General features: G+C 40.8%; 1 protein-coding gene across 1 annotated transcript in view; it reads right to left on the bottom strand.

Moving 5' to 3' along the window:
• The window catches only part of ACTN2 (actinin alpha 2), a 421,202-nt gene that overhangs the window by 143,768 nt on the left and 254,657 nt on the right, over positions 1-22,777 (bottom strand). The window contains exon 8 of the mRNA XM_033936711.1: positions 2,649-2,734. Within this exon, the coding sequence (XP_033792602.1) occupies positions 2,649-2,734 (86 nt within the window). The remainder of the gene's footprint in view (positions 1-2,648; positions 2,735-22,777) is intronic.

Here is a 22,777-nt window from a genome sequence, read left to right as displayed (position 1 = left end):
GTCTGCCGAAGAAAAATATTGTATAGGCCGGGGGAAATGGGAACTTTTCTTCCTTCTACTTTTGTGAATGGCAAGGCTGAGGATGTCAGAGAGTTCTGTTAAAATATGTGCTTTATAAGAAAATATAATAATGTGTTTTATAAAGTTTATAAGCATTGCTGGCCTACCCGGTGAGGTGTTCCCAGTGGTGGTGGTGGTGGCAGCGTGTCAATGTGTTGAGAGGAAGAGGTGGTCTGGGAAATTCTGCTGAGCAAACTCCGGGCCCATTTCCACCCCCCAGTTAGTCCACTCCACTCAACTGGTTCACACACTGAGTGGGTCTTTGGGTGTTGTACCTGGGTAGTTGTTTTGGAATCTCTTCCAGTGGTTTGTCAGTATCTCCTTGTGGGTGAAGGAAGGAAACTTTGTTAACCTTAGCATTGACCTTCAGAATATGTTTGTAACAGCGCTGCTTGTGTGGCATTAGGCTATGAAGCGATCGAAAGAAAAAACCAGACCTTTGCACATTTTTGCACTATATGGTGTGTGTGTGAGGAGATTCACATTTCCTGTACAGCTAAGTCCTTGTGAAGTTACCTTGTGCTGTATTTGACATCTAGCAAGGTCTCTGTTTGGAAGGAAAGATCTCAGCTTAAAAATGAAGTGGCCAGAAGTTATGGTAAAAGCAGATAGCATAGCTGGTTTTAAGAAGATTTGGAGGAAAAGTCCATAGTCTGTTATTAAGACATGGGGGAAGCATCTGCTTGCCCTGGATCAGTAGCATGGAATGTTGCTACTCTTTGGGTTTTGACCAGGTACTAGTGACCTGGATTGACTACCATGAGAATGGGTTACTGGGCATGATGGACCATTCACCAATTCTGTCTCCGAAACTATTCCCAAAGCTTCAGAAGCTATAAACATGATGGAACAATGGATGACAAACTTTAGGCTCAAACTTAATTCAGATAAAACGACTTTTTTCATTGCTTCACCACATCCACTTGACATTAAATCACCCCTCTGTATCAATAACCTTAGTTACCCTATCCAGCCCTCCAGAAAGATACTAGGTGTAACTCTGGATCAATGCCTAACCATGAAAGACCAAGTAGACTCCTTAATCAGAAAGGGATTTTTCACTCTCTGGAAACTCAGATCCCTTAAAGCTTATTTTGTTACATCGGTTTTTAGAATCCTAGTCCAATCCCTCGTACTAAGCCTGCTTGACTACTGTAACATCGCCTATTTGGCAATTTCCCAAAAAAATATGCGACGCCTACAACTGTTGCAGAATGCGGCAGTCAGACTAATCTTTGGACTAAAAAAATTTGACTACGTGACACCCTACTACCGGCAGCTACATTGGCTGCCGATGAAGGCACACGTAAAGTTCAAATTTGCCTGTTTCTGCTTTAAAGCATTACACGGACTTGCCCCCAAATACATTACTGACCTTTTCTCCTTCTCAACCAACAGACACAAGAGAAGTTCACATTCCAACTTCGTTTCCCCCCCAGTGAGAGGTTGCAAACTGAAAAAACACCATGAATTCCTTCTCTCACACCAAGCAGCATCATGGGGTAAAGACCTAGAACAATTACTTTCACCCTCTACTTATGAGGAATTTAGGAAACGTCTAAAAACACACCTGTTTCTAAAACATCTTGACAACTGATCCACTTATCTCTTTCCTCTCAATAGCGACCTACTGTCCTTTTGATCACTTTTCTCCTCAACAATGAATTTCCTGTCTAATTACTTCTCTTTCTTCTTCCCCTCTTGAAGTCAGTCAATTTGTACCTTTGCTTAATCTTTTGTAAACCGCATAGAACTTCATGATATTGCGGTATATAAGCTGTTATTATTATTATTATTATTGGTCTGACCCAGTTAGGCTATTCTTATATTATGTTCTCATCTGTAGGGGCCTTTGTTTTCACTTCTTATTTTAATGTATTTTTTTTTCTGGGAACTTATCAGTGTTTTTTATAATGGGAACAAAAATAGAAGAGAATTAATGTGTGTGGAATGGGGAGGTAACTAATTTCTTCAGCTAAATAATTCAATCCACCTCAACCAGACATAGGAGAACTCACGCACCATTCACACACCCTCCAACCAAAAACGTCAAAAGAAAAAAACAGTTTGATAACCTCCTAGCCATTCGAGCTGCAACACTCGACCCCCAACCTATTGACCTCGACCACAGACTACAAAACCTTCAAAAAAGAAATAAAAACCTTTCTATTCAAAAAACACATAAAACCGAACTAACACAATCAGAACTGTCCCAAGCATCACCTGTACTCCATATGTACTTCTGATGTCATGACAATTCAGACATAATTTATGTTATGTTATAGTATGTTTGGAATAATGGTTACATATATGAGGTTCAATAAAAGAAAATTTTCACTGTCTGTTTCTATTATGACCATTTATTCTGTTTCATGGTTATTACAAAAAATATTTTTTTACATGGGGGGGTCAAAAAATGATGGGCCCCGGGTGCCACATACCCTAGGTTTGCGCGATCTGTGTGGCAGTAATAAATGCTTCATAGTTTTTAAAACAGCACAGTCCACATTGTTTCAAATTGAGATAGAACTTATGAACATGCAAAACACCAATGTGCACACAGCAACCAAACCACAAACTGCTGATACCTGCTCTGCTCCAGCAAAAGCATGATAGAAGCAGGAGACATAGGTCATGATAGCTCTCTCATCAGGTTTGGGAGTGTTCACAATATCTACAGGGAAGGAGAAAGAAAGTTAAGGGCAGGGAGAAACAGAAAAACAGGATGATGACTTGTCAAAGGCATGACAGGAGGACCAACTTCAGATTCTAAGTTTGTTTGAGAGGCTCCAAGCCCCCTACTATAAATAATATCCAGCAGAAAGATATTGCACACAGTTTATCCCTTCCTTAATTAGAATGCAATTTTTTGCAGTTTGAATCTAATAAACAGGATTGATTTTATTTGGGTTCATACCTATTCTCTGAAAGTATGGTACTTTGAGTTATTTGGTACTTGACTATATATTAATAGCAAGGGCAAAGAGTGATACACTACAGAAAGAAAGTATTCATTGCAAGACATGATGTCACACCTGGTGGCTATAAAAGAGGAAAAGAGCTTTAAAAAGACACAGGCTAGAAAAGCAAGAAGCAATGAACTGCAGGTCCCCTAGATAGATAGTCCCTTCTGACCAGAAACAGACCAGGTCACAGGCTGAGAAAGGAAAGAGAAGGTGAAAGATTAGAGCCAATTCACCTTTTGGGTACCCTCACCTTCTGCACACCAGCAAATGTATGATAATAACAGGAAACATAAGTCATAATGGCTCGTTCATCAGGTCTAGTGGTGTTTACTAAATCTATGCAAAGTTAACTGCTCAGAGGTTCTAAGGACAATCTGCTTCAGGCTGGATTATGGAACCACAAGGCAGAATCAGAATACTACCGTGGCCAAGGTAGATAACTGTTTTTGCAAATTCAATTATAGTCTTTGGGAAGAAAAACACTAAAAGCATTGGCACCTCAGGAACTGATTCAACTGTATTTTTCTGGTCTTCTGATCGCCTCATCTTCGCTGTCACCTCAGATCACGACACCAGGACCCCTCAGGGAAATTGGGGAAGAGATGCAGCACAATTCCAATCCTGGCGTACCTCCACGGGAACCGCAGCAGTCTGCGCTCTACCCCTTTGCGGACGAACCAGGGGAGAGATGGCTCCCGATCCTGGAGACCCAATCCAATCTGCAAGCTGTCCAGAGAGCTTACTGCAGGTTAAGCTTACAGAGCACCTTCCAGAAGCAGAGTTGATCTGCAGAATGTGGGCAAACCCGCGTAATAAATCCAAAAAGATTATGAATTGAAAACAAATCACGATCAGAATAGACTGATTTCATCCATGCAGTGAAGCTGCAGGATCAAAACTGAGCATGACAGGTAGCCCAAAGGGGAACATAAGAACATAAGAAGTTGCCTCTGCTGGGTCAGACCAGAGGTCCATCGCGCCCAGCTGTCCGCTCCTGCGGCGGCCCATCAGGTCCATGACCTGTAAGGTGACTGGCGTCTAAGTCCTTTTAATCCCCTTAGCCTTATCTCTACCTCTATCTGTATCCCTCAACCCCCGTGTCCTTCAGGAAATTATCCAATCCTTCCTTGAAGCCCGGTAGGGTACTTTGTCCTATTACAACCTCTGGAAGCGCATTCCAGGTGTCTACCACCCTCTGAGTGAAAAAGAATTTCCTGGCATTGGTTCTAAACCTGTCCCCTTTCAATTTCTCCGAATGCCCCCTTGTTCTTGTGGTTCCCAATAGGCTGAAGAATCTGTCCCTTTCTACCTTCTCTATACCTTTCATGATCTTGAAAGTCTCTATCATGTCTCCTCTGAGTCTCTGCTTTTCCAGGGAGAAGAGCCCCAGCCTTTCTAACCTGTCTGCGTAAGAAAGGTTCTCCATCCCTTTTACCATTTTTGTCGCTCTCCTCTGAATCCTCTCAAGCATTTCTTAAATCATTATAAAATAATTTGTAGAGTGCTCAGTGTGAAATCTTATTCAAAACCAACAGGTTAATAGAATGAAGATGTAATGACATTCCATCATTGCACTCACCTACCTACCAGCCCTATCTGATTGATTAATTATAAATTATTCAAGCAGAATAATAATGGTAAAGAAGTGAAGATAAATACTTAGCTGGATATAGTTGATGAAAAAACATATATATATCTCCACTATAAAATGCGTCCTTGAGTTCTGCTCATTACTGCTGGAGGTTGTACAATGAAGTCTTTTTTGTATGTAACTCGTTGGTTTAGTAGAAAATGTGAAAAAAGTGAGTCTCCAATCCACCGTTAAAATAGTACATTTCAGCATAAAGCTAAAACTCCTTGTAGTGAAAGCAATCCAACATTTCCTCAACACCGATCGTGTTTCACTTTATCTTGCGTCATCAGGAGGAAATAACTGTAAATAAGAATATAACAGTTCTCAAAAATCAAAAAATACTCAAAAAAAAATTATTTAGAATGTTTACAAAACTTAAGAAATGAAATACCTTCGGACCACACAATGGAGAGAACATGCCGACAGGAGATTCCAACTGAAAAGTTAAATCAGCGTGTGACGTCTGACGTCAAAACGTGGCAACGTATTTAAAGATCATTTAAGGATCACATAATGAACACGTGTTTAATAATATAACATCATAATTGAATGATATATAATTATCATCTAGTGGTCCACTCTATTTCTTTGTTAAGACCATTAGGAATCACTGTGTTCCAAGTATAGATTAAACGTTGTTCATGATAAAGAAGTGTATGAGAAATATCACCCTGTCTATTAAATTTGAATTGCCTGATTACACAGAATTTAAGGTCATCAAGAGAATGACCAGCTACATACCAGTGATCAGTAAAAGGAGCCTCTAATTTACTGGTGCGAATACTGCTCAAGTGTTCTGCTATTCTTAACTTAATAGCTCTCTTGGTTTGACCTATATACATCTTATTACAAGGACAAAAAATTCTATGGACCTTTTATTACAAATTCAAGATTTAGATCTTTCATCCTTCAACGCAGAGGATTTAATGTTAGTCACATTGGATATAACTTCGTTATATACTAGTATACCCCAACATGCAGCGCTACAAGTCATTGAACATTATTTGACAAAGTCCTCTCAAATAGGTAATAAACTGAATCTTTTGATGTTCATGGCTCAATTAGTGGTTAATAATAACTATTTTTTATATAATGGTCAATATTACTTACAACGTAAAGGTGTGGCCATGGGAGCAAAGGTTGCTCCCGCTGTGGCATGTTTATTTATGGCCCAATTTGAAGAAAAATATATATACAACTCTTTGTTTTTCAATCAAATATTATTTTGGAAAAGATTTATTGATGATATTATTTTCATTTGGAAGGGGACTATTGATGAAGTGAATCAATTTGTAATTCAACTAAACAAATGTGATCATAACATCAAGTTCAGTGCCAATATAGATAAATCTAACATCAATTTTTTGGACATTCAAATCTCTCTGTCAGCGAACCAGTTTCAATCAACTATATACAGAAAACATACAGATAGGAATTCTATTCTTCATTATAAAAGTTTTCATCCGAAACAACTTAAAAATAGCATTCCTAACAGTCAGTTTCTTAGATTGAAACGATTATGTTCTTCTCCAATTGAATATCATCATCAAGCTGGGATTATGAAACAACGTTTTTGTGATAGGGGCTATCCTGAACGATGTATTAAAGTTGCCTACAAGAGAGCCAAGAACGCCAATCGTGATTGGTTGTTATTGCCTAAAAACAAATTTGATCAAGTTAATTCAAGAATGACTTGTGTTTTACCATTTTCTAGTAAAACTTCTTTTTTACAAAAAATCATATACAAACATTGGAATATATTAAGTTTTCATCCAATATTTTCTGAAACTCCTATGTTTGCTCATAAAAGAAGCAAAAATTTAGGTGAATATTTCAATAACAATTTAATTGATGAAAGCACTGTTGAATCAATAGGACATACCAGCTGTGGAAGATGCAAATTCTGTTGCCATTCTTTGATTACTAATCAAATTAAAATACCTAATACAAATAATATTCATTATCTACGGGGACATTCGGATTGCAATACTTCTCAAGTAATATATGGAATTTTTTGTCCTTGTAATAAGATGTATATAGGTCAAACCAAGAGAGCTATTAAGTTAAGAATAGCAGAACACTTGAGCAGTATTCGCACCAGTAAATTAGAGGCTCCTTTAACTGATCACTGGTATGTAGCTGGTCATTCTCTTGATGACCTTAAATTCTGTGTAATCAGGCAATTCAAATTTAATAGACAGGGTGATATTTCTCATACACTTCTTTATCATGAACAACGTTTAATCTATACTTGGAACACAGTGATTCCTAATGGTCTTAACAAAGAAATAGAGTGGACCACTAGATGATAATTATATATCATTCAATTATGATGTTATATTATTAAACACGTGTTCATTATGTGATCCTTAAATGATCTTTAAATACGTTGCCACGTTTTGACGTCAGACGTCACACGCTGATTTAACTTTTCAGTTGGAATCTCCTGTCGGCGTGTTCTCTCCATTGTGTGGTCCGAAGGTATTTCATTTCTTAAGTTTTGTAAACATTCTAAAGAATTTTTTTTTTGAGTATTTTTTGATTTTTGAGAACTGTTATATTCTTATTTACAGTTATTTCCTCCTGATGACGCAAGATAAAGTGAAACACGATCGGTGTTGAGGAAATGTTGGATTGCTTTCACTACAAGGAGTTTTAGCTTTATGCTGAAATGTACTATTTTAACGGTGGATTGGAGACTCACTTTTTTCACATTTTCTACTAAACCAACGAGTTACATACAAAAAAGACTTCATTGTACAACCTCCAGCAGTAATGAGCAGAACTCAAGGACGCATTTTATAGTGGAGATATATATATGTTTTTTCATCAACTATATCCAGCTAAGTATTTATCTTCACTACTTTACCATTATTATTCTGCTTGAATAATTTATAATTAATCAATCAGATAGGGCTGGTAGGTAGGTGAGTGCAATGATGGAATGTCATTACATCTTCATTCTATTAACCTGTTGGTTTTGAATAAGATTTCACACTGAGCACTCTACAAATTATTTTATAATGATTTAAGATATACTTTAAACATTTTGATTCACATTCAATGTTATATTATTTATTAGGTGAATTGATTTATAATAGATTTTTCTCCTATTTGTCTAATCCTCTCAAGCATTGCCATGTCCTTCTTGAGGTACGGTGACCAAAATTGGACACAGTACTCCAGATGCGGGCGCACCATCGTGCGATATAGCGGCATGATGACTTCTTTCGTCCTGGTCGTAATTCCCCTCTTAATAATACCCAACATTCTGTTCGCTTTCTTTGAGGCTGCTGCACATTGTGCTGTTGATTTCAAGGTTACTTTCCCCTAGCACTGATCCCCCCATTTTGTAACTGAACATCGGGTTCTTCTTCCCTATATGCATGACTTTGCATTTCTCTATATTGAAGTTCATTTGCCATTTATTTGCCCACTCTTCCAGTTTGTTTAGGTCCCTTTGTAGGTCTTCACATTCTTCCGCCGTTCTAACCCTGCTACAGAGTTTGGTGTCATCCGCAACTAGGTGCCTCCCTCCGGTGGGTGTCTTATGTTTTCATTGCCGCCCCTGGGTATTTTATCTTCTGGCCGGCTCCCTCCTCCTCATTTCCGCAGTGTGCACAAAGCCGCGGGCAGTGGCTCTTACGCGCATCCTGCGACTGAAAAAGAAGCCTTCTCTCTGATGTTGCAACATCAGAGGGAATGCTTCCAGATGAGGTGCAGGACGCACGAGGATTCACCGCCTGCGGCTTTGTGCACATTGCAGAAATGAGGAGTCACCGCCTGCGGCTTTGTGCCTTGCAGCAGAAGCTATCAGACATACAAGAACCCACGAGTTCAGCCTCCAGAGGGATTGTACAAGAAGTCCACATTGCCTTAACATTTTACATCCTCTTAGGAAATACAGCATTCTCTTACACAGAAGGAGCAATGGCAGCTTGGTTCCACTGTAGTCTGGCAGGGCAGTTTGTGTTTCTCAGACTTTTTCACAGAAGCAGTAACTTCAGGTGAGAAACTCCACAACGATATACAGTATGCTTATTTAGGAGCTGCAAGTAGCATTAAAGAGCATCATCTCACAGAGCTGGTCACAGACTCACACTGCTTCCTTCTGTGAAACATCTGCTTAGTACTACACATTTCTCCTCCCATGAAGAATAACACCAGCATGCATACAACATGCAAAACATAAATGTGAATCTTGAGAAACCTTAGGAGACCTGGGAACAAAAAGAAAGATGACTTAGGGCCCCCTTTCACAAAGCCATGGTAAACGCACCTAAGACCATTCAATTCCTATTGTCTTTAGTGCATTTACTGCAGCAGCATTGCTATTGTAGCTTTGTAAAAGGGTCCCTTAATTTCCCACTGAAACACACTAGAGAACATATGTCAAACACAAGGGCTGCGGGGCAAATCCGGCCCACTTGACCTTTTTATGTGGCTCGCGGCAATGCTCCTGAACTTCCATTTCTCGGTGTCCTCCCTCCCGTGCCGGTCTGACGTTGCCGTCACACCGGAAAGTCTGCCGGATTCAGCAGTGTTGTCCATGGCTTCCCCTCCTGCCTTCTGTTTGCCGCGGTCCACCTGGGCAGAAACAGGAAGTTGCGTGTCATTGAAGACAGACCATGGCAGGCAAAAATCAGGAGGGGGAGCCACGTACAACACTGCTGAATTGCTGAGGCCGGCAGATTTGGTGGCGACATCGGACCAGCGCTGGAGGGAAAGACACACTGGGCTGTGAGGAGAGAGGGACTGGCGCTGGAGGGAAAGGCATGCTGGGCTGTGAGGAGAGTGAGATGAAGGGAGAGAGGTTGGACCTGGGGTAGTGTGGAGGAAGAGGAAAAAATATATTTGAACGGAGAACCGTTGGGAAGAGAGAGGGAGAAATAGTGAAACTGGAGGGAGGGCGGGAGGCAGGCAGACAGGGGGAGAGATGGGATGGGGGGCAGTTGGGAAGAGAAAGGGAGAGAAGTTGGATCTGGAGATGGAAGGGAATAAGAAATGTTAGGCCTGGGGGTGGAAGGGAGAGAGAGAGATGCAGCATCTCTTTTTTTTTCCTTCCATCTCATTGTTCAGCATTAAGGGGGGAAGGAAGAAGAACAGCAGAAAAGAGAGGGAGCAAAATGTTGGACCAAGAGGAGAGAGGAGGAGAGATAGAAGGAAATAGGAGGCTGGGAAAGAAGTGGGATGGGAAATTGATAGGTAGCTGAAAATTTAAAAAGGAGAAGGATGAGAAAGAGGGCGAGATTTGAATGGACAGAGGAAGAAAAGAAAAAAAGGAGAAAAATTGAAAGGGAAAAATCAATATGTTGGAGACAAGGACTGGAGCAAGAGAGAAAAGAAACAAAAATGGACAGCAGACACTGGAAAGAGAATTAGAAGATAGACAAGATCAGAAAGAGAAACTGGGACTAAAAAGCACAGTTGCTTACCATAACAGGTGTTATCCAGGGACTGCAGGCAGATATTCTCTACATGTGGGTGATGTCATCGACGTAGCCCCCTAGCGGACGTTTTCACAAGCAGACTTGCTCGAAGACCTTCAGGCTTGTGATAGGCCTGCGCATGCGCGCGTGCCCCTCCCGCCCTGCCTAGGGCATGCGTCTCTTCCGCGTGTCCTCAGTTCAGATAGCAAGCAAAGAAGCCAACCACGGGGAGGTGGGTGGGTTGCGAGAATATCTGCCTGCTGTCCCTGGATAACACCTGTTACGGTAAGTAATTGTGCTTTATCCCAGGACAAGCAGGCAGCATATTCTCTACATGTGGGTGACCTCCAAGCTAACCAGAAAGGGATGGAGGGAGAGTTGACAATTTAGGAGAATAGATGCTGCAAAACTGACTGGCCAAAGTAGCTGTCACGCCTGGAGAAAGCATCCAGACAGTAGTGAGAGGTGAACGTATAACCGAGGACCAAGTGGCAGCCGAGGACCAAGTGGCAGAAAGAGATCGCAGAAAGACTTAACATGTTCTTTTCATCTGTATTCACAAACGAAGACACAACCAACATACCGGAACCTGAGCAATTCTTCAATGGAAATCAAGCACAAAAGTTAACATCCATAGAAGTGAGCCTTAAGAAGGATATGGTGTTACTCGAGAGAGTTCAGAGGAGAGCGACACGACTGATTAAGGGGATGGAAAGCCTTTCATACGCTGAGAGATTGGAGAAACTGGGTCTCTTTTCCCTGGAGAAGAGAAGACTTAGAGGGGATATGATAGAGACTTACAAGATCATGAAGGGCATAGAGAGAGTAGAGAGGGACAGATTCTTCAAACTTTCAGAACATAAAAAAACAAGAGGGCATTCGGAAAAGTTGAAAGGGGACAGATTCAAAACGAATGCTAGGAAGTTCTTCTTTACCCAACGTGTGGTGGACACCTGGAATGCGCTTCCAGAGGACGTTATAGGGCAGCGAACGGTACTGGGGTTTAAGAAAGGATTGGACAATTTCCTGCTGGAAAAGGGGATAGAAGGGTATAGATAAAAGATTACTGCACAGGTCCTGGACCTGATGGGCCGCCGCATGAGCGGACTGCTGGGCGCGATGGACCTCAGGTCTGACCCAGCGGAGGCATTTATGTTCTTACAAATTTCCTCAATGGGAGTGGAGCAGAGGAAAGCAACAGACGCCACCATCGCCCTGACCTTGTGGCCTGTGACTCGACCTGGCAGGGAGAGACCAGCCTGAGCATAACAGAAAGAAATACAAGCGGTCAACCAGTTAGAAATTGTCCACTTAGAGACAGAGCGACCCAAGCGATTAGGATCGAAAGAAACAGCTGGAGAGCAGAACGATGAGGAGCGTTGCGCTTCAAGTAGAAGGCCAGCGTACGCTTACAATCAAGAGAATGTAGAGCCACTTCCCCAGGGTGAGAATGGGGCTTCGGAAAAAACAAAGGAAGAACAATTGATTGGTTGATGTGAAAATCAGAAACAATCTTAGGTAAGAACTTAGGATGGGTACGAACAGTGGCGCACCTAGCATCATTTTTTGGCAACCCCCCCCATCTGTACGAAAAACATGATTTTTAGTAACAAGCCACACGTCACACATGAGTACCTAGGAAAAGGCAGCATCTTACATAATGCAGTAAGAAGTACAACAGCAATACACCCATTGTAAAACTAAAGCCAGACTAATTTCTCTTCTCATCCCTGTTTCTTACTAAAAAAAAAAAAAGCACAAAAAAATAAACCCTTCTCTTTCCTCTGTTAAATCTTATTTCCTCTTCCTCTTCATAGGAAAAAGGGTAAGACTTTGTTAACTCTAATTAAATCCTGGTGCCTGTGGCTCAGGGTGACTAAAGTAGGGAAAATCCTGTTATAAATCCTGTGTTTTAGGGTAGCACTGATAGAACCTGCATTTTTGTTTAAAATACTGTGTTTTAGGTGGTATAGAGCCTATATTTCTGTCTTTCACGAGTATACAATTAGTTATTGTATCTCAGTTATTTTTTTCTCAGGGTCCTGGTAGATTTGCACAAACTTGCATAATTTGCACAAATTTCTTATGTACAGTATATATATATATATACATAAAAATATTTTTTAAATGATATTCTATATTTATTTAGGAGGTACTATTTATTAGGATAGGCATTGTATTAGATGTTATATACTAATTTATTAATTTTAATGTTAATCTTTAGTATTATGCATGTGTAAATTTTCAACTGCCATTCACATATTTTCTTTATTTATCGAAATTTATTGTATTTATTGTATGGGTCTAGTCTTCTATGGGGTAATTGTGTGTCATGCCTTTATATTCCCCTTTTTCCTGAATCATAAGCCTGTATTGTGTCACTCAGAACTAAATTGTTTGTTTCACGGGAAATGATCCTCCCAAAACAAGCATTATGTTCAGACAGAAAATCGATCCCACCACATTCTGGAGAGCAGTGGATCCTGCAATAGATTCCAGCAACCCTAGTAAATTCATAAATTCCTGGCGGTCTCTCAGCGAACAGACCTTGAACAAACTAGCACCACTAAAATCAAAAAATAAAATATGTAGACAATCAGACAAATGGTTTGACACGGAACTCCTACATCTAAAAAGGAAATGTAGACAACTAGAAAGGGCATGGAAAAAACAGAAACAAGACAACACCAAAACAGAATGGAAAATCCAAATCAAGCAATACAAAATCAAACTGAAGGAAAAACGAAAAAACTATTACTCCAATCTCATTGGCACTGACAAATTAGACACAAAAAAACTTTTCAACCTAGTAAGAAACCTCACCGATACCAAACCATACCTAGCCACCCAGGGAAACCTAACACCAACAGCCTCTCAATTAGCAGATCACTTCAAAAATAAAATCACCACAATCAGAACAACATTCAATAACTCACAAAACAACATAGAAGATATCCTAATAAAACCCACAACAGATGAAGCCATCTCAGCAGACAGGTACTGGACCAACTTCCCTACAACCCAGTGGTCAGAACTGAACAGGCTATATAAAAAATACTGCAAGTCCTCATGCGACCTGAACAACTGCCCATCATACCTACTAGCAACAGCTTCCACCAACTTCAAAGCTAGCTACACGTTGTGGTTGCAAACCACACTCAGGGAAGGCCAGTTCCCACCAGACCTTGGAGAAATCATAATAACCCCTATACTGAAAGATCCCAAAGGTCTAATAAATAACCCGTCAAATTACAGGCCAATCGCTTCTATCCCTACATACGTCAAAATAATAGAAGGTCTAGTGGCACAACAGCTATCCATGTACCTAGAAGCCCACAACATCCTACATCCATCCCAATCTGGATTCAGAACTAACCACAGTACAGAAACTCTCCTGGTATCTTTACTAGATATAGCCCGAAGACACCTCAGCCAAGGAAACAGATTGCTAATCATCCAACTTGATCTCTCAGCGGCTTTCGATCTAGTGGACCACTCCATACTTCTCCAGATTCTAGACGCAATAGGAATCTCAGGTAAAGTGCACAACTGGTTCCAAGGCTTCCTTAAAACAAGAACATATAGAGTCAAGTCAAAAGAAATACTATCAGAACCATGGTCTAACCCCTGTGGAGTGCCACAAGGCTCTCCCCTCTCTCCCACACTTTTCAACCTATTCATTGCTTCCCTAGGCAGCACCCTAGATGCCCTAAACATAACATCATTCAGCTATGCGGACGACATAACCATCCTCCTTCCATTCGACATCCACGACCCCATCTCCACAGGACGCCTGAAAACTACAATGGAAACAGTAGAAAAATGGATGACAAATCATAAGTTGAAGCTGAACACGGACAAAACTAAATTCCTACTACTAGAGAAGGACAAAAAACCATCCCTAACTGAACTGGAAGTAAACTCAATCAAGTACCCAATACAGAGTTCCCTCAAAATCCTGGGAATACAACTAGACAGATGCTGCACTATGCAAACACAAATCCATAAAACCATCCAAAAAGCATTCTTCACAATGCGAAATCTGAGAAAAATAAGAAAATTCTTTAATAAAGACCAATTCAGAATCATTGTCCAATCCCTCGTACTAAGTATGGGTAGACTACTGCAACAGCCTTTACCTACCTTGCCCAATCAACACAATAAAAAAACTACAGACCGTCCAGAACACAGCCCTCAGACTCATATACTCACTCAGCAAATACGACCACATTACCAATGCATACTTAGAATCTCACTGGCTACCAATAAAAGCAAGAATACAATTCAAATTCTACTGTCTCTTATTCAAAGTAACCCACGGCGCGGCACCCAGCTACCTAAACAACCGCTTTCACTACTATCTCTTATCCAGAAGAAGGAGAACACAGAACATTTTCACCTACCCTCCTCTCAATGGTACCCGACGTAAGAAACTTTATGACAACCTACTAGGGACACAGGCAGCTAATATTGACTCCGATATCTCAAAATTACTGATCGAAATTACAGACATAAAAGAGTTCCGAAAAAAAATAAAAACACTACTGTTCAAAAAATATCTCCCATCAATATAAACCGCCATCTAATGAGTTCCCAACCAATTCCTTGGGAATAGAATCTCTTTATCCAACCCAAACTAAATACCCCCACTGTCCATATCATCAACATTAATTAACCAACATCATGCAATCATCAAACAATAAATACACTTCCACTTATAGGCATATGATGCTACTCTCCATCCGAAGAAACTTGACTCATCTCATGTAACATCTTTTGTAATCTAGAATATATTGTAATTCTTATTCTCCACCAGTTATAAATTGACTCAGTTGCTATGTAACATCTCCTGTGATATTGAATGTACTGTAATTCTTCACTATTACCTGTAATTAACACTTCTCCTGTAATGTAATTCTACTGGAAATGCCCAGATATCTTCCTTATTGTAATCCGAGGCTATGTTATATCTGCTGCGATGTTGAATGTATTATAACTCTTCACAGTTACATGTAATCTACTCTTCTCCTGTAATGTAATTCTACTGGAAATGTCCAGATTCATCTTTATTGTAATCCGCCTAGAACCGCAAGGCACAGGCGGAATAGAAATCCCTAATGTAATGTAATGTAATGTAATGATGTATGAGGCAATTCTCATTTAGACGCATGTCTGGTGCTAGTCACCTTTGAGACTTAGCCTGAGCCAAAGGTTCCCACAATTTATGGCGAGCTCATACTGATGTCTTTGGTCTTAATTCCGGTGTGTTCCTAGTGTTTATTACATTTACGGACTTCTGGCTCAGGCACAAGGGGACTTAGCCAATTCCTATAGTATTTTGATTAAGTTTCTATTGGCTATACAATTTAAAAGGGTTTCCTTTCTTTGCTATATTGGTAAATTATACCCTGATTATGGAGATCCCAGCCTGGCAACGCAACCTATGTTTTTCTACTGACCATGTATCGCAACTGACCACCAGGTCCTCCCTGTTACAAGATGATCTTTTAGAAGGAACTTCCAATTTTAACATACAAAGGGATGCTTGGATGAATCTACAAAGAACATCGATTAGAATGGAGCTTCACAGTATGGCACTCATTGAGTATATTAAAAAACAAATGATACCAAGAGGATTACGCATACAGAAACAACCTGGTATCTTTAAAGACAACAAAATCTTCTTGGAACAATGGGCTGCCATACTCAATAAATGTTCATTGGATCTTATGGCACTCATGGTTGATACCATTAATGAAACTGCCATTGAAGTAACCAGAGAGGCCGATGTCCAATTTCAGGCACTGAACTCAGGGCCTGATCTCTCTAAATTTCAAGATCAATTAACAGAATTACAATCTTCCCTGGAAGAATTTCGGAAAAGACAAAAACAGGGGAAACTTAAAAAATTACAAAGGGACACACAGGATTATTTTCAAGGAAGTGTGTATCCATGGTTACACACCCAGACTGACCAACAAACTACGGAAGGAACTACTTCCTTTATCCCCAGACCCCAACCGAACACTTACCAGGGATTTTCTGAAGATAATCAAAGTTCGGCCAGTGGAAGTGATTCGAGATCACAATCTAGAGATCGGAATTTTTTAGGGCAACGCCGTCAAGGACAGTGGACTCGACGTCGGAGAGGACAAGGCAGAGTCCAATACAATCAAGCGAACCGCCCACAAACTCGATCCACCAATCCCATGACATATTAGTTACTAATATTTCGGGGTGCCCTCTAACTGAGTCTCAAGTCTCAGTTTTAGGGAAGGGTTTGTCCTTTGTCCCTACGGTCAAACATAATCCTTTTAAGACCAGGTGTGACCTTGCCCGTATTATCCGCAACCTCCAGGTAAAATTGTATTTTGCTGAGAATGCTTTTGAAGGTGATGTGTCCATTCTTCGTCCAAAATCTTCTTGGACCCCTCCGGGTCCCCTGGATCCACATATAACTACTTTCCGTGATTTAGTCCTTACAGATCTGACTAAGATTGAATCCAGATATGCAAAGAAGGCTTTTGTTAATCTAACAGCGATGGAATCACAAGCCCTTCGAGATCTTCAGTCGGACCAACGCTTAATTATAAAACCGGCAGACAAGGGTGGATCAATCGTAATACAAAATAAGCTACAGTATCAAGCTGAAGTCATCCGTCAGCTGAGTGATCCACAATGTTATATGTCACTCTCAGAAGACCCCCTTAGAGGTCTTCAACTTGAAATAAGCAAGCTGGTAAACGAAGCTTACCAATCTGGCACATTGACGAAGGCGGAAAGTCTTTTTCTCCAGAATCCACACCCTAGGACTCCAGTGTTCTATACAGTACCAAAGATCCACAAATCTCTTAGTAGTCCTCCAGGGAGACCTATAGTCTCCTTAAAGAACACTGTATTAGAACCTTTGTCTCAATTTTTAGACTACTTTTTACGCCCTTATGTAAGTCTAGCAAGATCTTATATCAGAGATACCACGGATTTCTTATGTAAACTTCAAACGTTACACATAACTGCTACTGAGGCTTATCTAGTTTCCCTTGATGTGGTGGCCCTTTATACAAGTATTCCTCAGGATCAAGCTTTGAACATTGTTAGAAAAACTCTTGATCTTCGTCAGGCCCCTATCAGGGTCCCTACTTCCTTTCTGATGAACTTAGCCACACTTGTACTTTCCAGGAATTATTTCAAGTTTGATGAACATTATTACCAACAGATACAGGGAGTCGCTATGGGCACCACTGCGGCTCCCAGTATAGCTAATCTATTCATGAGTCAATTTGAAGAAGATTTCCTCTACTCTGATTCTCAGTTTGCCCATGTTGTAGGTTGGATACGCTTCAACGACGATATCTTTTTCATATGGACACATTCAGAAGCACATCTTCATTCATTTCTGAATTGGTTGAATGCTCGGACTCAATATTTGAAGTTTACTATGATTTATCACAAACAATCTATTTCTTTTTTAGATACTACAGTGATTCTTTATAACAATAAAATTTCAACTAAGGTTCATCACAAAACAACAGAAAGGAACAACTTGTTGTCATTTTCCAGTTGTCACCCTAGACGTCTTAAAGCTGCAATTCCCATTTGCCAATTCCTCCGGGTGAGACGGATTTGTACCACCGAAGAGGCATTCAAGACGGAAGCTGATGCCCTTTGGAAAAAATTTTTAGCCAGAGGTTACCCCAGAAGGGTGATTCATAAGGCTTACCTCAGAGCTAAACATGCAAATAGGGAGCTAATGCTGCAAGGCACCAGCAAAGAAACATCTTCCAATCAAATATGCGTTCTTTCTCATTCCACTCAGTCTGCGGCAATGGCTGCCAGCATTAGAACGCATTGGCATGTCCTGCAATTACACACAGCATTCCAAGAGAATCCTTGCATAGCATTCACTAGGGGAAAGAATCTCTCCGAACATCTAGTCTCCTCCGTCTTTCCATCCAGATTTAGACCCGTTCAAGGTACGGGACAGCATGCCCCCTGTGGGAAATGTTCTGTTTGTGACACGTCTTTCTCTGGGAGCCAATGGGTTCATCCTATCACTAAGCGAATACACAATTTGAAATCCAGGACCACCTGTGAATCAAAATTTGTGGTGTATGTGATTTCCTGCCCTTGTGGACTCATTTATGTGGGCTGCATCACCCGGAGCATTCGTACCCGGCTTATTGAACACCGGAGTTGTTTAAAAACTGGCAAAATCACAGCTCCCATGGTGTCTCACAACATGTCCCTCCAACATAGTTTTTCTCAACTACGTTGGTGTATCTTGGAACAGATCTCTCCTACATTTGAAGGGGACAGACATACCTACCTGTTGACTCGTGAGAATTTTTGGATATTCTGTCTCCGATCATACTTTCCTATAGGGCTAAATGAAAATGTGGACAAATGTTTTACCTGCTAATTCTAGACCTAGTTGGTCAGTTCCTTTACATGGGTTCTTCTCTCTTTTCATATGTTTTTTTTCTCATATGGCTCTTTTACATTCATGTATTTATTTATTTGTTTCATTTGATATATTTGGTCCTTACTACGTTTGTCCCTTAGCGGGTGCCGTTATGCTGCGTCACCACGCAATCTTTGGGTGTGGCCACGGCTGGCTCTCCAAGGTGTTCTTAAATCCTGCAGACGCCATGCTGTTCTTTTTATTTTCAGCATTGTTTGATTTATACACGCTACATATTTTCTTTGAATTTTGTTTTTCGACCGGCCAACTGAGATTATTGTTGTCGGTGTCTTCCACTGGGCCATTAATTTATTTGGCATCCTGCTCCTGACGAAGATACAAAACGGAGCTCTGTCGAGTGGTGATGAATGGAGATATGTATTCGGTTTGAGTGGTGTTTTGTGTGTATGTGTTTGGGGTTCATAATGGTTTGGGACTCTGGTTATTTATTTCTTACAGTGCCGACGTTCTATTAACCAATACAATTGGGTTATATGAGTGATATATATAGTGTTTGTATCTTAGTGATTTATTTCAGCATTTGCACTTTAGCTATTGCACTTTATCCCAAAAGTTAGATTTCGCTGCTATTATAGACAGGAATCTTTGGAGTGACTCTGGCACTTGCACTTTTCACGAGTATACAATTAGTTATTGTATCTCAGTTATTTTTTTCTCAGGGTCCTGGTAGATTTGCACAAACTTGCATAATTTGCACAAATTTCTTATGTACAGTATATATATATATATATATATATATATATATACATAAAAATATTTTTTAAATGATATTCTATATTTATTTAGGAGGTACTATTTATTAGGATAGGCATTGTATTAGATGTTATATACTAATTTATTAATTTTAATGTTAATCTTTAGTATTATGCATGTGTAAATTTTTAACTGCCATTCACATATTTTCTTTATTTATCGCAATTTATTGTATTTATTGTATGGGTCTAGTCTTCTATGGGGTAATTGTGTGTCATGCCTTTATATTCCCCTTTTTCCTGAATCATAAGCCTGTATTGTGTCACTCGGAACTAAATTGTTTGTTTCACGGGAAATGATCATAGACTTTATGATGTATGAGCCAATTCTCATTTAGACTCATGTCTGGTGCTAGTCACCTTTGAGACTTAGCCTGAGCCAAAGGTTCCCACGATTTATGGCGGGCTCATACTGATGCCCTTGGTCTTAATTCCGGTGTGTTCCTAGTGTTTATTACATTTACGGACTTCTGGCTCAGGCACAAGGGGATTCCATCATCAGAGGCATTAACCTTGGAACACAAGGCGAGGAGACCAAAATAGTGAAATGTCTTCCAGGATCCTCAGCTACCAGGAGTTCCAGGCAACTACTGACTATAATTAAGGAAGAAACTAAGGATTTTAACACTGATGTTGTTATTCATCTGGGAACAAATGACCTGGCCAACAACTCCACACTTGCAGCACAGAAAGCTTTTCGGGAGCTTGGTGAGGGCGTGAAACTTTTTGTAAAGACTTTAGCTTTTTCTGAAATACTGCCTGCATATGGAAAGGGGGAGCAAAGAGTGAAAAACACAGAGGACTTTAATAGATGGCTCAGAGCCTGGTGTCATCAAGAAGGCTTCAGGTACATAGGAGGATGGGGAAATACATGGAAGGACAAGAAGCTATATTGCACTGATGGGCTACATATTACTACAGCAGGAAAAAGAAACCTTGCAGAGAAATTTAGACAATATTTTTCTAGGCATTTAAACTAGAAGGTGGGGGTGGTGTATGTACGAAGGACAATTATAGAGACCACTCCCGGCAAAAGAAAAGATGTGATAGTAGTAAAGGCTGCAACATAAGCAATATCAGCAACTCATTTCTTAGTATTGCAACGGAAAGTGAAACGATACAAAAATCCATACGAAAAAGGAGATTATCGCTGAAAAATAGCTGGAAAGCGATGACCACAAATTCTCGCAGTCTAAGCAACAAAGTTCATGATGTGCAAGCCCTGATGTTAGAGGCAGATCTAGATATTGTTGCTATCACAGAGACATGGTTCAGTGAATCACATGGATGGGATGCAAACATACCGGGATATAATCTTTTTAGGAAGGACAGAGATGGTCATAAAGGTGGAGGAGTAGCTCTCTATGTAAAGATCAATATCCAAGCGACCGAAATGCAAGGGACCAGGGGAGAGGAAGAAGCGATATGGATTGCTCTGAAAAGAGAAGATGGAACTTCTATCTACGTGGGTGTAGTCTACAGACCTTCGACTCAATTGCAGCAAATTGATAAGGATCTGATTGTGGATATCCAAAAGTTTGGAAGGAAAGAGGAGGTTCTGCTGTTGGGAGATTTCAACCTGCCGGATGCGGACTGGAATGTTCCGTCTGCGGAATCGGAAAGAAGTAGGGAGATTGTGGATGCCTTTCAAGAGGCTCTGCTCAGACAAATGGTGACGGAACCCACAAGGGAAAAAGCGATATTGGATCTGGTCTTCACAAATGGAGAGAGTATCTCTAATGTTCGAGTGGGTGCTCACCTGAGAAGTAGCGATCATCAAACGGTTTGGTTTGATATAAGTGGTAGTCATTGGTGACTCCATGCTAAGAGGCACCGAGGGACCAATTTGCAGGCCTAATTTGCAGTCAAGAGAGGTCTGCTGTCTCCCTGGAGCCAGGATCCAGGATATTACCACTAGCCTAGACAAAATTCTAAAACCTAATGATCATTTTCCCATGTTTCTCATCCATGTAGGCACAAACGACACTGCTAGGAATGCCACAGAGAACATCCCCAGAGATTTTGGAGCGCTGGGAAAGAAGTTGAAGCAGATAGGAGCACAGGTGGTCTTTTCATCAATTCTTCCAGTAAGAAACAAAGACAGAGCTAGAGAAGAGCGTATTCAACGGACTAACGAATGGCTCCGAGAATGGTGCATAGAAATGAACTTTGGATTCCTAAACCACGGCGAGACGCTCCAGGGACTACAAGGACCAGACGGACTCCACCTAACCAGAAGAGGTAGAAACGTATTTGGACATCGATTGGCCCGCCTACTCCATAGGGCTTTAAACTAGGTAAGTTGGGGGAGGGTACATACTTATATCCTAGAGCAGTAAGAAACCACCCTGAGGAGGCAAGTCGCACTCACACTACCAAGTCTAAGGTAAGTACCAATGATATCCACAATAATTCAGGGAGAAATATCACTGATAATTTAGGAGCCACACTAGCTCGTAAAGGAATCTCTTCACAGATATGGAGGGATATGTATGTTAATGCACACAGCTTGGGCAATAAAATTCTAGCATTAGAGACTGAGATAACAAACGCCGATCTTGACGTGATAGCGATATCCGAAACCTGGTTCACGGAATCGCATGGGTGGGATATGGTTATACCAGGGTACAACCTACTTCGTTGCGACCGAGAGGGTAAATTGGGAGGAGGAGTAGCCCTATACACTAAGGAAAGCATCAAAACCACCAGAATCACAGATGTTAGATACACCGGGGAATCCCTCTGGGTGAACCTGGCCAGAGGGAATGAAAAATGCCTATACCTTGGGGTGATATATAGACCTCCCAGGCAACAGGAGGACAAAGACATGGAATTAATCGAGGATATCGAGAACATCACACTGCGCGGGGACACAATAATGCTAGGAGACTTCAACATGCCAGATGCAGATTGGAACACACTCTCTGCGACTACGGGTAGCAGCAAAAGAATATTAACCTCCATAAAGGGTGCACGTCTCAAGCAATTGGTATTGGAGCCCACCAGGGACCAGGCGTTACTAGACCTAGTTCTCACCAACGGAGATAGCGTCATGTAATTCTCAGTAGGAGACACACTGGCCTCCAGCGACCATAATATGGTATGGCTCAACCTCAAGAAAGGTTTCCCTAAGATAAACACAGCAACAAGGATTCTCAACTTTAGAGGCACAGACTTCAACCGCATGGGAGATTTTGTCCATCAGGAGCTACATAAACAAGCAATATCTGACAATGTGGAAGATATGTGGTCGTCTCTGAAGTCCATCCTACACGAAGCAACAGACCGATACATAAAGACAGTAAGTAAACGCAGGAGAAACAAAAGACCCTAATGGTTCAGTAAAGAAATTTCAGACCTAGTTAAACAGAAAAAAGACGCATTTATCACCTACAAACATTTAGACAGAGATGGGGCGAAAGAGGACTATCTAGACAGATCTAAAGCTGTCAAAA

The sequence above is a fragment of the Geotrypetes seraphini genome, chromosome 3 (genome assembly GCF_902459505.1).
Source record: "Geotrypetes seraphini chromosome 3, aGeoSer1.1, whole genome shotgun sequence".
NCBI lineage: Eukaryota > Metazoa > Chordata > Amphibia > Gymnophiona > Dermophiidae > Geotrypetes > Geotrypetes seraphini.
Note: the sequence above shows the minus strand (reverse complement) of the source record. Positions and strands in the feature narration are given on the sequence as shown.